We start from the raw sequence: 14,698 nt of genomic DNA, 5'->3' as shown, positions 1-14,698 counted from the left end.
GGACATTTGTTATAAATACAGAAAATCAAAACTTTAAACTAGTTACAGGAAATACAAACAAAAATCTTAACTCATAAATTTGTCATCTTTCCTCTTTGGAGGGTACTAGTTCTCACAGTATGTTCAACAGAATAATGACTTATGGAGAGCAGCCCAGCATTCTGCCACCCAGCAGGCAAAAAGAGGTATCCTCAATATGAAAAGGTAGTTTCCAAATCTTTTCAGTACAACTCGAAAGATAATGTACAGTTCCTACCTGTGGCAATGATGTGGGCTGAACAATTTCAGGTTTTATTGATGACTCAGCACCATCACCAGGCTTAGATCCGGATATGTGCCTACAAACTGGGAGATGTTCAGGGCCAGTCTGCCTGTGAGTTGTCTCATGGATATGTTCAAGAACATGCTTTATAAATCTGTGATGACTCACATTACTCCAGGTTAAGGTTGAATAAAGTGGTTGGAATAAATAAAATCAATCTTTGAGATTAATAATGTAGTCCTTTCTGCAAAACATATGACTAAAGCCAATTTTTGGATTTCAGTAAACCTTATCTTTGTATCACTGCGTTCTGGTTCTAACATTTCCTAGTATTTTAGACATTGCCTTATTTTAATAAGCTCTATTTCAATTTTCTTGTATCAACTTCCTCTTTAAATGATTTAAAGAAATTCTGCCATCTTGTGGTCTTTTGGGTGATTTTTACTAAGGATCTTAATCATATAAAGTTTTCATAAATTTAGAATTAAAGCTTCATTTATTTAACTTCCCAATGGCTTGGAACCTATTATGTTAGGAGATGTAGTATTATGTATCCAAAGTAATAACTGATTAAGAAAGATCTAATTCAGTTTTAGATTTTTTTGCTTCTTTTTAAATTTTATTTTATTGTGAAGACGCTGTACAGAGGGTTACAGTTACGTGAGTAAGGCACTGAGTACATTTCTTGTGGAGCATTGTTACCCCTCTCTTGTTGTTCTCCCACTATCCCTTCCCTCCCCCACCTCCCTCACTCCTCTCCTTTCTCCTAAAGTTGTAAAGTTCATTTCCAATATACTGCCTTGTGGGGTTTCAAGGTACTATGTGATTTTTTGGTTTCTTTTGTATGTTCTTCCCTCTATGGTATATCCCCTAGTGTCATTGTACTTGATTTTGGTACCCTGCATCTTGTATATACATTTGTCTAATTTGGGGAGGGGACAGGGAATAACCCATTGCCAGTTTCCACTTGGACAAAAATTGATCCTTGTTCAATATCACATGTTCTCAATACAAAGAAGTATCCTACGGTGTTTACTGAAACTATACCACATGTCACTTGACTAAGTTATAGCTCTAACTGGGGGACATATATACTTTACTGAGGAAATTAAATTAAAAACTCATTATAATAGAGTAAACGTAAGCACATTCTAATCAGTGCTCAGACTGACTTAAAGAACAGAGCCCAGCCACTCTCAATTAGGAGGCAAAGAGTTCTCTCCACAAGAAGGTCAACATTGACTATACAAGTCTGAACTACCAAGAATGAATGAAAGATCACCCCACCCCAGTATACTCAGAGACCCCAGTACACTCAGCCAGCATTGTATGGTTGTCCTCAAAGCAGTACTGGCCCTGTAGGACAGAACTCACTGATATCACAAGATGTTTTCTCTGAGGAGTTCAGTGACAAGAACTTGATCTCTTTCCCTCACTGACCAAAGGTGACCACAGGCACCAAAATATCTTCCCCAGGTGAGAGCAGTGCCCAAGTTCACACTGCCTTCAAAACTACCTCTCAATACTTCGTAGCGTCTGTGGGTCCAGAAACATGCACACAAGGTGGGAAACAATAGCTTGTGTTTCTTTAAAATACAAGCAAGTTGCCTCTCATCCAGCACTGAGGCCAATAAGAAGAGATGAGAACTTCTGTCTATATCTTCACCAACAGACAAAATCTCAAACCAGAGATTCGTAATCCTGACTGTGACCCAGAGACAACAGTGGTGCTTCCTCAGAGTCAGTCTTCTGCACCTCACTCTCATGACATTTCATCACCTGCACCATCCTTTAGAGGGTTGGCATCTTTCATTAAGTTTGTTGCTGTGAGATAGGCGTTCTTGCTGTCTACCCCAGGCTGACTCATTATGTAGCTCAGGCTAGCATTACTCTGGCTATCCTCCTGCATCAGCCAAATGCAAATGAAACAAAATCCCCAAATTCACATCACGGGATTATCTCAACATGGTAATTCTAGGCTCCAGGAGACTAGCTTTTAATGAGTTTCATTCCTAAAGTAGAAACTCAAAGACTTTAAGAAGTCATTAGTTCAGGAGAATCTGATCATCTACTGCTATTGTTTGCATTTTTCCCTTTTCATGATAGAAAAACTAGAAATCACAGAAAAAATGTTTTAATAAATAAGCCATAATTCTAGTATCAAATAAAATTATTGTTATGTACTTTCTAGATATTGTTTTATATAATATATATATATGTATATATACATATAACTTTTCTCCCAGCTGATAACTTCCATATTTTTTCTTAGAAGTATTTCCAAGCTATATATGCAAGGGAGTTCTGGTAAGGAACTATACATGTATTCATAGAATACACCGTGGATAGGAATCGATGATTTTGACTTACAAGACCTGTAACTCCTCCTTTCTCCTTCCATGTTTTTAAGATAAATTCATCTTTGGATTCTAGACAAGCTATGGTCTCTCTTTGTCATTTCCTCACCTACCCATGTGCAATGTTTCTTTTGAGCACCACAAGTTGATGATCTAGATCTGAGTTAAGAACAGACTCTGAGGACAGCGCTGGTGACTCATACCCATCATCCTAGCTACTCAGGACACAGTTCAAAGGCAGCCCAGGCAAGAAAGTCCATGAGATTCTTATCCCTAATTAACCAGCAAAAAGCCAGAAGTGGAGTGGTGGCTCAAGTGGTAGAGTGCTAGTCTGAGCAAAAAAGCTCAAGGACACCTGCCCAGGCACCGAGTTCGAGCCCCAGGGCTGGAAAACACACACACACACACACACGCACACACACACCTACACACACACACATACACACACACACACGCACACACACACACATGCACACACACACACACACATACATACAAACACATAAGAGTTAAGGCTATGTCCTCAACTTTACATGTTACATGCTTTAATGTAAGACTTCTGGCAAAAAGAAGCTGAATGAGCTAACCAGGCAGGCAGGGTAGTCAGTGAGGACTTGCTGAGTAAGAAAGAAATTCTGGTCAAGGCAATAAAACCAGAATTAGACTTCCCACACCTAATGAAAGTCAGGGAATGAGTCCTGCCAGGCCAGAAATCAAACACTTTGTGAATAAGATAAGGAACACATTCTAGAATGCATCAAAGATATATAGCTCCTGATATAGTCTTGGAAGGCAAAACTATCTCTTCAATCTGTGAACATGATAAGCAATATCTGTCTAATCTTTTCTAAATCTACAGTCAAAATTTTCTCTTAACCTAAACTTACCGCAGGTTCTATGGTTAGATCTTGCTACCAATGCTGTCTGATATCCATTATAATTACTCTGTTGAATTAGACTGTACAATGTATCAAGGCTCAAACAACTATTTGATTATATGGATCTGACAACTTAATGTCAACATCCTACAGATGGCCCTTACTTTCAGCTTCCACTTTGCAGTTCATAATCCTTAGTTCTTGATTGAACAAACTGATCACCCAGTGCTAATTAAACAATACAAGAAAGCCACATGAAACAAACTATCTGCAGAGAGGGAAAATACTAGTTTTTTTCAATGTAATACATGCAAAAAAAAGTTAAAATTTAACCAAAATAGATTGACTCCAAGCCTCCAGTGAAAAAAATTTAAATAAAACAAACATATCTAAAGTACATATCTATCTCACAAGGCAAGATAATTAAGTAACTGAGGTACAAAATGTTCTGAAATTTTCCTCAACATATGTTCATGGGTTTGAGAAACAAACTCTTTATGAGCTATTTGAATATTAATATGCTGTCATGCATGATCGACAATCACAGCTCACAAAAGACATAAATAGGAATTCACTAATTTTTTTGATGTTTGAACTATACTAATTTCAGGATAATTTTTTTAAATTATTGAATTTAGCTCCCTCTACCAATAAGAGGAACATATCAAGGGACATAATCAAGATTATATATGGCTGGATGCAGTGATTCAAGCTTGTTAATAGAGGCTGCTTGATAGATGGACATCTAGAGGACTGAAGTCTGAGGCCAGCCCAGGCAAAAAGTTCACAGACTCTATCTCAATCAATGGTTGGCTATGTGGCAAGCACCTGTCATCCTAGTTACTGAGAAAGAACAAATAGGAGGATCACAGTCCAGTGCTGACCAGAACATAAAATCCAGACTCAAAAATAACCCAGCATGAAAACATTTGTCAGAGTGGCTTAAGTAATAGAGTACTTGGCTAGTAAGCATGAAATCCTAAGCTCAAACCCCAAAGTAATAAAAAAAAAAACCCAAAAGCAAAAAACAGGGACATAGTTGAAAAGGTTAAGATAAACAATACTTCCATATTTTGACTTGAGTAACAGGTCCAAAGCTCTATAAATAGGCTAAATGAAATTACACAAGCACAAATAGTAGATATCTACAAATTTTGTGTTGCTTTAGTGATATTAGCTACTCTGCTCTCTTACTCTTAAAACTACCCTTTATCTTTAAAAACTTCCCTGAAAATATAATAATTATTTAAGGTTACTCACCCAAATCTTGCCTGAGATGCTGAAAAGACCAGCCATTCCAGACATACTAAAGAGAAGGACGAAAGAAGAGAACCTGTGATTGTGCATAGCAATATGGAAAAAATAAAAGACACAATTCAGGTCTGGGAGACTGCCCTCCACTGATCCCTCTACTTCTTGATACCTAGTGTTTTCCCCTGGATTCACTCCTGCTTTTACAGAGTTAGATTCCATGGTCATCATTTGAACTAGTTTAGTGCAAGCACATTTCAATTGCTTGGCCCTCTCTCCTTTCATTGTATTCGTAGCAAAAACCTAAATCCTACACAGCTGAGTATCTCTGGGGAACCAACATGCAAAACTGACTCCCAAACCTAAGTGAATACTGCCCGGTCCTACTGTATTTTTAAGGCTCTGACATAATAGCTCATTTCCTTCTTCCTTGCTTTAAACTTTATACATCTCTGCTCCCCAAGCAATGGAAGCTCATATATCACTGTGAAATCAGAAGCCATGATGTAATCTCTGTTAGCTTTCCACTACCAAATCTGAGCCTGGTATACACCTATGCTCCCCTTCTCTTGTTTCCCTGGGAAACTCTATCTGTCCTGTTACAGTTCAATTCCTCATTTGTGCCATAGCCCTGGTCCATTTTGTCTGACTGATTTGATTCTGTCATCGTTTTTTTTTTCTTGCACTAGCCATATATCTGTTTCTTTATACTGGATCAGTTTTCCTCTGCATGCAAATATGTTCTACTCACATCCACTTTTTAAAAACACTAACCCTAGACTTAATATGGGTCCTCAAGCTTCATGCACCAATTTCTTCCCAGATTAGTTTCACTTGTACTATTTCTCGCTTTGTCTTTAACCCACTAAAACCTGGCTCTGTCCTCATAACTGCACACCAGTACTTGTCAAAGCTATGATGATCTCATCTTTGTTTCATTCTATGTCCTGTCACAGAACTGAACTTGATCTTCCTTCACCTCTTGGAACCAAGTGACACAATGACTGCTACCTTCCTCTTGTGTACCTTTCATTGCCTTCTGGAAAATGGCATATCAAAAAAATGTTTTCTCTCCTGCCTCACTGGCACTCCTTTTTAGTTTCTTTTGCTGATTTATTCTCTACTCAACTTCCTACTTGGAGGGTACCTCATGGATCCATTTAAAACATTGCCCTCACTTTTTCTCTCTTTCTAAGTATTTCCTGCCATTCCAAGACTTTAGACATCATCTAAATGTTTTACATTTTGTATTCCTGAATTCTGGAAGGAAACATCCCCATGCACTCAATTCAACAGCTCTAAAAGTGTGCACTTCAAAACAAACCAATCCAGTGCAGAACCGTTGGTTTTCTCTACCAAATCGCAAACCAAGATCCACCAATTACTGAAACAGGAAGCCAGGAAATTTAACTTAGGATTCTTTGGTCCTCCTCCCCTCTACCTCCAGAAAGTCTTTAGTCAAACAAACACTTTAAATCCATTTATCTCTCCAAATTATCTATTGCTACTCTTCTACAAACTATCACCTGAGGGCTAGACAGAAGCCCTCTAACTGATCCATTCTGTGTCTCTCCAATCTTGTTTCCCCTCACTTATACTGATTAACTTTCACTCCTGCAGCCATAGGCCCTATAAGATATGGTTTCTGCTGGCCTCTCTTACTCACATTTATGCTACTTTTCCTCACATTCACTGTATTATACACTCTGATCACTATTTCTCAAATTAGGGTGGCTCTTTACCTGTTACTTTGCATATTTTATTTCTCATCTTCCCCTCAGAGAAGCCTTTCCTAACCCTTTCATCTAAAGTAGCCCAAGACTCCTAATTCTCTTAGTAAAGCATGTTGTTTTTTTGAAAAAGTGTTTCCAAGTCAAGGATTCTTTGTATCCTCAGCTATCTTTTTTATTGTCTGTCTTAATCATTTTAAAGCTATCTGAAGGGAGTGGGGTAACCATTTTTGTTTATTCACTGATGAATACCTCAACACCTAGAATATTCACTGGAAAAACATTGGTGCTCAGTAACTTATACAATTAAATGCCAGAGGCAAGTTGCTTTTAAAGTAAACTATATGTCTCCTGAATATTAACATGATACCGCTAGATGATTTATTCCCCAAATACTGTATTATTTGTGCCTGTGTTAATAATTTATTATACCTATCTATACTTAACAATAAACTAAAAACATGCCATTCAAAATGAAAACTATGAAGTTATTAGAATTCAGCTTGATCAACCTCACCAAATATTATACAGTTTACCACTGATGACCATAAATAACACCAGCAGTATAGTAGCCAATTATACCACAGGTTTCATTTTCCACATAAAGTACAAGAACAATTCTTTCATAAAGTAAAGAAAGTTTATCTCATCAGTAATTTAAAAGGAAGAAAGAGTGGCAATTTGTTACCTATTATAGAACGAAAAAGGTTAGCAGGGCTTAGTACAAAAGCTGGAAGAAAGGCTTTTTGTGACTCTCATAGATCTGACTACCAAATTTTCCAGTAAACTGGAATTTCAGTGACCTGAAACACACATGGTCACAAAGCCAGAAACATTACCCATCAAGGCCCATCAAGGGCATATGGGATCTGGATAACCAGAAGAGAATATAAAGACAAATGTAGGCTTTTAGGTTCCTAGGCTAATGTGATATCTATTGTTTTGCTTATTACACTTTATCATTAAAACAGTAACAATTTACGTTAGAGAAGCTGGAGATTTCCATCCAGTCAGAGGCTCCACTGATTGCCATTTCTTCTCTAAGATGTAATTCTGAAGATCCTCAAAGATTCCTGGGCCACGGTAACGTCGAAATATACCATCTTTTGCACTATAGATTATAAAAACAAGTAGAATGTCAATAAATCAAAATATGAAAGATAGTAAAAATAAAAATAAGTATTGGTCATAAATATGAATTTTAAATTCGCTCCAATGAAGAAAAGAATATAATTAGGTATAAATCAGAAGGCATACATAAGTTTTAATCTATGACAAATGAGAAATCCCCAAACGGAAGGCATTACACATTCTATTTTTTCACTGTACAATTTGTAACTATTACCAAAGTTTTTGACAGTGTTCATCTGGACAGATTACTTTCTATTAGTTTTTATTTTACCAGTTATTTTGATTTTTTTCTCACAATAGCAAAGTAGCCACAGCTATCAGTTAAAAAACAAACAAACAAAAACTTCTATCTACATTTCCAAATATGTCATTCAAGTCCCTCTCTTCAAAATCATCATTAACAATAAAATACTTAATCTCACCTCTATCTTTAGCCTTTCCTCTCATCTTCTCACCATCAAACTTCCACAAGACAGGCTCTTCATCTGCTATTTTCTTCCCTTCATTACTTACTCATTACTCAGTGAGACTGAGGGCTCTGTGCTCACAATCCCATTTAGCCTGCTCAAACTGATAGTCTCCAATGACTCCTAACTGCTATATCCTGTACTTTTCTACCACTTTTCTTATACTTGTTATTAGTATTTATCCACTACTATGCCCTCCTTTCTACTTTAGCTTCTTGTTTTTTTCCAGTCTCATGGATGAAGTTCAAGGTCATAGGCTTGTTATGAATGATCACAAACGCCAATAGAAGCTCTCTGGTTTTCTTCCTACTACTATGACCACTCCTTGACAGATATCGTAATGTTGGTCAGCCCCTTCTTTACTTGCTGCTCCTCCCATTGCACGTGTTTTTTCTAGATATATTTTAGTTGTTATGCACCTCAACGTTGAGGAATTCCCAGTATGTGTATCTAGTTCAGATCTTTCAACCAGGGTTCTAGATCCTGACATCAAACTGCCACCTAAATTCCCCCACTTGGAATAAGTACTCCATACTTTCTTTGTCATTCTGGCCCCTACTTCCAAAATCTCATCTAATTTTAAGTATTCCTTATCTTGCAGGCTGGCCGCATTTATTAGTTATCAATGGCCTTTGGTAGTCATTGTAGATTCTTCCGTCTAGTGGCTAATCAGCCACCAAAATCCTTATAATCCTACCTCTTAAGCATCCCTGAAACCTCTTCTTTTTCTTTGCCACTACCTGAGTCTCTCTAACCTTCCTCATCCAGCATGATGCAACTGCATCTTGTGGACCAGCCACATAGAAACAGTTATAGTTCTCAAAAGGTGTCTCTTGTTCTGGGCATGCATATACATGCTTCTCCTATATCAAGAAAAACATTTCCAATTTTGTTCTAGTCTATTAAGAATCATCTCACCTTCTATATTACAGAAAAAACATGATGATTCCCACCTTTTTCCTGCCTGAAATTATGTCTTCTTTCTCTACAACACTTCAGGCATTCTTCTCTTCTAACAGCAATCATTCAGGGCAGCGCAGTCTGTCTCTCCTCAAACATTATGCTAAATGAGTGATAGTCATGGAAAACTCTCAGAATTCCTGGTATACATCTACTGATTCCTAATATTTGCAAAACCAGAAAACAAAACTTACTGAAAAAATGCTGGGAGAGTAGTGACAAAGAAACGGCCACTCAAACCTACAAGAAACATAAATGAGTTGTAAGTCCAAGTCAGAGTAATTCAAGAAAAAGCATCCTCAAGCTTCTTTTTATATTCACTAATATAACCATTATAATTACTGGATCACTTATTACTGTTTATTTAAAGAAGTTTCCTTTCATCATTTTTATTTATGTAACACTTTTTAGTTACTAACAACCGATACGCTTAACTATCATGTGTAACCCTAAAATTTTCCAGTTTGTACACTACATAGGACTGTAAGGTTGCTGAAATGATAAGTTATAGAGTCTTAAGCTCTAGGTTAAGTACTAACTTTCCCTACTAACTTTATGGCTTTAGATAAATCACTTGACCTTTCTGCATCTCAGCCACCTCTTCTATAAAATGAGTATGTTAAATCCTAAATGAAGTGTTCTAAAGTTAAATCAAGATATTAAATAAAAGCTTAGCATGGTGCCTGGCACATGTTGAAGCACTCAAATTATATCACATAACTATATATTATATATAAATATATTAGTTAAAAAGTATATTATTTACTACTATATTAGCTATCAATTTAAAGAACAATATGAAATATTTAAGGTTATATATAACCTATTACATTTTAAAATTTTCAAGTATTATAAACAACATATGTATATAAGCCATATTTTCAATTTGTTTTAGAAAAATCTTTACTAAACACTAAGTATGTGTCAAATGCTATACTATATATATTTCAAGGTTAAGTAACATAAAACCCTTACTCGCACAGCTAGTAATCTTCTATGTTCTGGGATCTGTGAAGAATCTCAAGATATTTGGATAAGTAAAAACGGAGTGTGCTTAGATAGAGCTTACATTCTAGTAGCAAAGTAAAGAATTTAATCAAATAATTAGAACCATGAATACATAGAGAAAGATAATATCAAGCATAGAGGTATACAACCAAAACCTGAATGAGACTAGAAGTGTAATATAGATCCCTGGCCTTTACATTTTATAAATAAGTATTAGTTACAAATATGTTATACTTACGAGGGCAACAGAATTTCCGAATAAAAAGAGAATGAAGTATGAAAAAATAACATTTTAACATAGCTCATCAATTTAAACTTTCTCACTAAAAACATTATGGAGTATTAAATCCAATATTCAAACTTTATTTCTCTAGGTCACCTAGAAAATTTACTTTTAATAATATGAAAATTTGTTTTTATGCATTTTATACAATAGCCAACATAATAACTTATTAAATAGTGACAAGTCTTCTTAAATAAGGTCTCTTATTTTCTTCTCATATCACAGACTAATGGACACTAAGACATCCCTGAGTTATGTAAAAGAAAAAACAGTACTAGAAATGGCGCTGTGGCTTAAAGTTGTAGAGCACTAGCCTTGAGCAAAAGAGCTCAGGGATAGCACACATGGCCTGAATTCAAGGCCCACGACCAAAAAAACCCCCCAAAAAACAGAAACAAGAAACAAAACAAAACAAAAAAGAAAGACCAGGGGCTGGGAAGGTGGCTCCATGATAGAGTGCTTGCCTCACATACATGAGGCCCAGGGTTTGATTCCTCAGCACCACATAAACAGAAAAAGCGGGAAGTGACACTGTGGCTCAAGTGGTAGAGCGCTAGCCTTAAGCTGAATTGCTGAGCGACAGTGCCCAGGCCAGAGTTCAAGCCACATAGGTGACCAAAAAGAAAAAAAAAGTACTATGAGGGAAGCAAAAGTCAATGTCGCAAAAAGACATAAACTCGTCACTTGTCAGCTTTATATTTCACATTTCATCTATCCATCTATCCATCTATCTATCTATCTATCTATCTATCTATCTATCTATCTATCTATCTATCTATAGTCATGCAAAGGAGTTGCCATTTAACAAAGCAGTTCATAAATACAGTGTGTTTCTATCAATGTCAGACCTTTCAACATTTCTACCTTTTGCTTCCCTACCCACCCCTTTCCTCACTCTTCCTAGTTTTATAGAATATACATTGGACTCAATTGCAAAAGTGCAAGTGCCTGAGAAGATGCCATGATTTAACCAGCACTTTTGCTTGTGGGCCTTTTCATCTGGAATGCTACTTGTAATTTTACCATAGTGGGGAAAACCATTATTCTGCTATACCCTCCCAATTCTATATTGCCAGGGGGAAAGGTACTGGTATTCATAAGTGCCTAAAATTATTGTATGATTTTGGTTTAAAAAATTATTATAGTGTCATATCTTACTTCTTTCCTAGCTACAGATTATTATACAATCCTCAAGTTTTATCCAAAGAGAGTTGTGCTAGAAAAGTATACTTTATTCGAATAGCATTTAAGTGGAATGAAAAAATAAATAGCTTCTCATCTTTTTAAAAAGTTTTCCATATAGATTTTATTTTTATCAGAACATGTGGGATTTTAAATAAATATTAGGTATCCCTTAAAGCAACTTTTTAAACTTGCTTTTAAAAATACTTAGTCATCATTGGCTATAGCAAGAAAGAAGTAAATACATAAATAAGTACAAAATATTCATGAAACACATTTATATAATACACAGAACCAATATTTACAGGCTTAAAAGGCAGCAGGCATTAGGTTAAAACCTATACCTGCTACTACTAGCTTTAAATCTGTGGCAATTAATTTGAATGCTATGAATTTCAGTTTTCTTCTACATGGACATTTACCTCATAGTGTTTAGCAGTATGACTATATATTACAACCACAAAGAACTCAAGGCCTGACCTGTGATGAATGCCATATAAATGTTAGCTATAATTTTCTATATTTAAATCTCTGATCAGATAATATGTAAAAATAATAAGCTACTTTATGTTCTTTGAAAACTTCACATTATTTTAGAAAACATAACCTTTATTTAACCTTTGCAGACACTCCAGGAAATTCACGTCAATAATTCATGTCACTTCTGAGAGGCTGAAAGGCATCAGGAAGCCCTCAGTCTCATTCCAGTCCTCCAAACCTGTGTTCCACCCTTTCATACTGACACTATGGGGTACGTAAGGGAATTCTCATTGGAAAGACAACTCTACTTAATGTTATAGCTTCAGGGTTTAAAGATACTAAGAGTAAGATGTAGATTTTACAAAAATTTTAAAATCGCAAAGCAAAACCATTTCCAGCCTACATAATGGTTCACTGCAGTAAGCTTCAGAAAGTATGGAAGAATCAAGGACACCCTAAACCCTACCCTTATATAGAAAATCATAAAGCTTGACCTGAAATTTTTGCATACCTTTTGTCTGTAGAAGTAATTTTCACTTTAAAATGAAAACTGTGGTGTAACATAGGGCATCAATCGGCTAAGCATGATTGCTCACACTGCAATTCTAGCTACTTAGGAGACAGAGGTCTAGAGGAACACAATTTGAGGCCATTTGGGGTACAAAGTTTGAGACGCTAAACTTCAAACAATAAAAACAGCTCATCTTGGTGGCATAGGGCTGTCTTTCCAGCTACACAGAAAAGATAGATAGGAGGATCGTTGTCCAGTCTTACCTGGGCAAAAATGGAAGTCTCTATTTGAAAAATAAAGTAAAAAGGGCAGAGGGCATGGGTCAAGTGTAGAGTGATATAGATTCTTCCGTCTTGTGGATAATCAGTCACCATATCCTAATAATCCTACCTCTTAAGAATCTTTGAAACCTGTTCTCTCTCCTCTGCCACTGCCAAAGTCTCTCTAACCTTCCTCCTCTAGCATGATCCAACTGCATGTGCCTAACAAATATGAGGCTCTAAGCTCAAATTTCACTATTGTCAAAACATAAAAGCATAAATGTGGAATACGTAAAATAATTACATTTCTTATCAAAAATTTAAATGCATACTTCAAAAGAATTAAAAGCATAAAAATTGAACATAAATTAGGGTAGAAATTAAGTTCAATATTAAGATAGCAGAAAAAATAACTTTTGTTCTATTATTTATTAGCTGTGATTCCTTGATCCTGTTATAAAACCTCTCTGTGCCTCAAATTCCTGAGTAATTCAAATCTCAAATTTCTGAGAATATTAAAAGGGTAAAAACACATGTAGGTATATAACAATTACAGTGAAAGAAAATGCTCACTAAATGTTTAGTTATCACTAAATAAAGGAGTAGGAGAAAAACAGAAGGAAACATAATAAAGGGAGTAAACTTGTTCAAAGTATACTTCTGTATGCATTTGTGGTACTGTAACAATGAAATTTCCTTATACTATTAATGTAAATTAATTAAAAAAGAAGTTTGAAAGTAGGACCAACTTTACCTTTGAGAGTTAAAGTTTCAATATAAAAAATACAAAAGTCTAAGTGTCCCAATTATAAAAAATATATAGCATTACATTAAATAGGTTTCTTATTAAATCGATGGCTTTAAACCCAATATTTATTTTTGGCTATGGAGGCATCTGGCTTTCCTCTAGCCTGTAACACAGACATCGCCCATGAATAATGTACAAACAGGTGTTCTTTTCCAGTACATGGATTTAATTTAAATGATTAAATTTAATTTTGCAAAGACATTTCAGCCATGAAGTATTAAACTGGCAACGTGACATAGATTTATCTAAGGCCCAGTCTTTCCTTGACTTCTGAATCTCAGCTTTAATAATAAAGTTATCAACACAAATTTTGATCGTTCAAAATGTTAACTAAAGAATATGCATGAACCTTTACTCTTGCTTTGCATTTTACAAAGAAATGAAATTATATGTGACTATAACTCTTAGGGCAAGACTGCTTTGATGAAAAAATGTACAAGTGGAAATTTATATCTGAGTGGAAATTTGTATACAGAAATAATCACTAACATGCTTAACTGTGAGGAAAAACAATCAAAGTCATTTTGATGGTTTCTTACTGCTGAGTATGGAAACTAGATTTTATAAAAAGAAATGTTCAAATTGTTTCCAATAATAGAGCCAGGCTGCCTCTGAGACTTACATGAGTCGGTACCACATAAGACCTCCCTTCCCAGATGCTCCCACTTCTCCCTCTCTCCTACCATGCCAACTCTTCCTCTGCTGCCGCATTCTGTGTTCTAAATGTTCTCAGTTCCCTAACCCACACCTCTGAGTAATCTCGATTCTTCTTCTGCTCTTAGAATTCTCAACTTTCTCTCCCTATCTCATCTCTGTTTACCATTCTGAGGTAACCTCTATCTGCCCTCATCCTTAGTCCTCTGCCTTTTCTTTTCATCCCACGACATCCTAAAACCAGTCCAATCAGAAAAGCCTAGTCTCAAATACAATTATTTAACCATATGTCTCCTATACTACAACACCTAATTCCTACTTCTAGATTACCTCACTAACCCCAAACTGTCCTTGCTTCCATTTCTGTCTCCTCAAAGTTAATGCTTTCACAAGGCACCCAAAGGAATGCTTTAAAAAAATTAAATTTATTTTTCTTTTTTAAGGTTATTTTAAATGGGGTTAAAGTTAGATAAGTC

The 14,698-nt window shown here is 35.8% G+C and overlaps 1 protein-coding gene across 1 annotated transcript in view; it reads right to left on the bottom strand.

The window, feature by feature from the left end:
- Positions 1 to 14,698, bottom strand: part of Tmx4 (thioredoxin related transmembrane protein 4) — a 42,615-nt gene that overhangs the window by 14,184 nt on the left and 13,733 nt on the right. The window contains exons 3-5 of the mRNA XM_042694550.1: positions 9,231 to 9,276; positions 7,461 to 7,589; positions 4,758 to 4,803 (exon numbers count right to left, since the gene is read on the bottom strand). Of these exons, the coding sequence (XP_042550484.1) occupies positions 4,758 to 4,803; positions 7,461 to 7,589; positions 9,231 to 9,276 (221 nt within the window). The remainder of the gene's footprint in view (positions 1 to 4,757; positions 4,804 to 7,460; positions 7,590 to 9,230; positions 9,277 to 14,698) is intronic.

The sequence above is a fragment of the Dipodomys spectabilis genome, unplaced genomic scaffold (assembly GCF_019054845.1).
Source record: "Dipodomys spectabilis isolate Male_0828 unplaced genomic scaffold, ASM1905484v1 ptg000175l, whole genome shotgun sequence".
Classification (NCBI taxonomy): domain Eukaryota; kingdom Metazoa; phylum Chordata; class Mammalia; order Rodentia; family Heteromyidae; genus Dipodomys; species Dipodomys spectabilis.
This window is presented reverse-complemented; position numbering and strand designations above follow the sequence as displayed.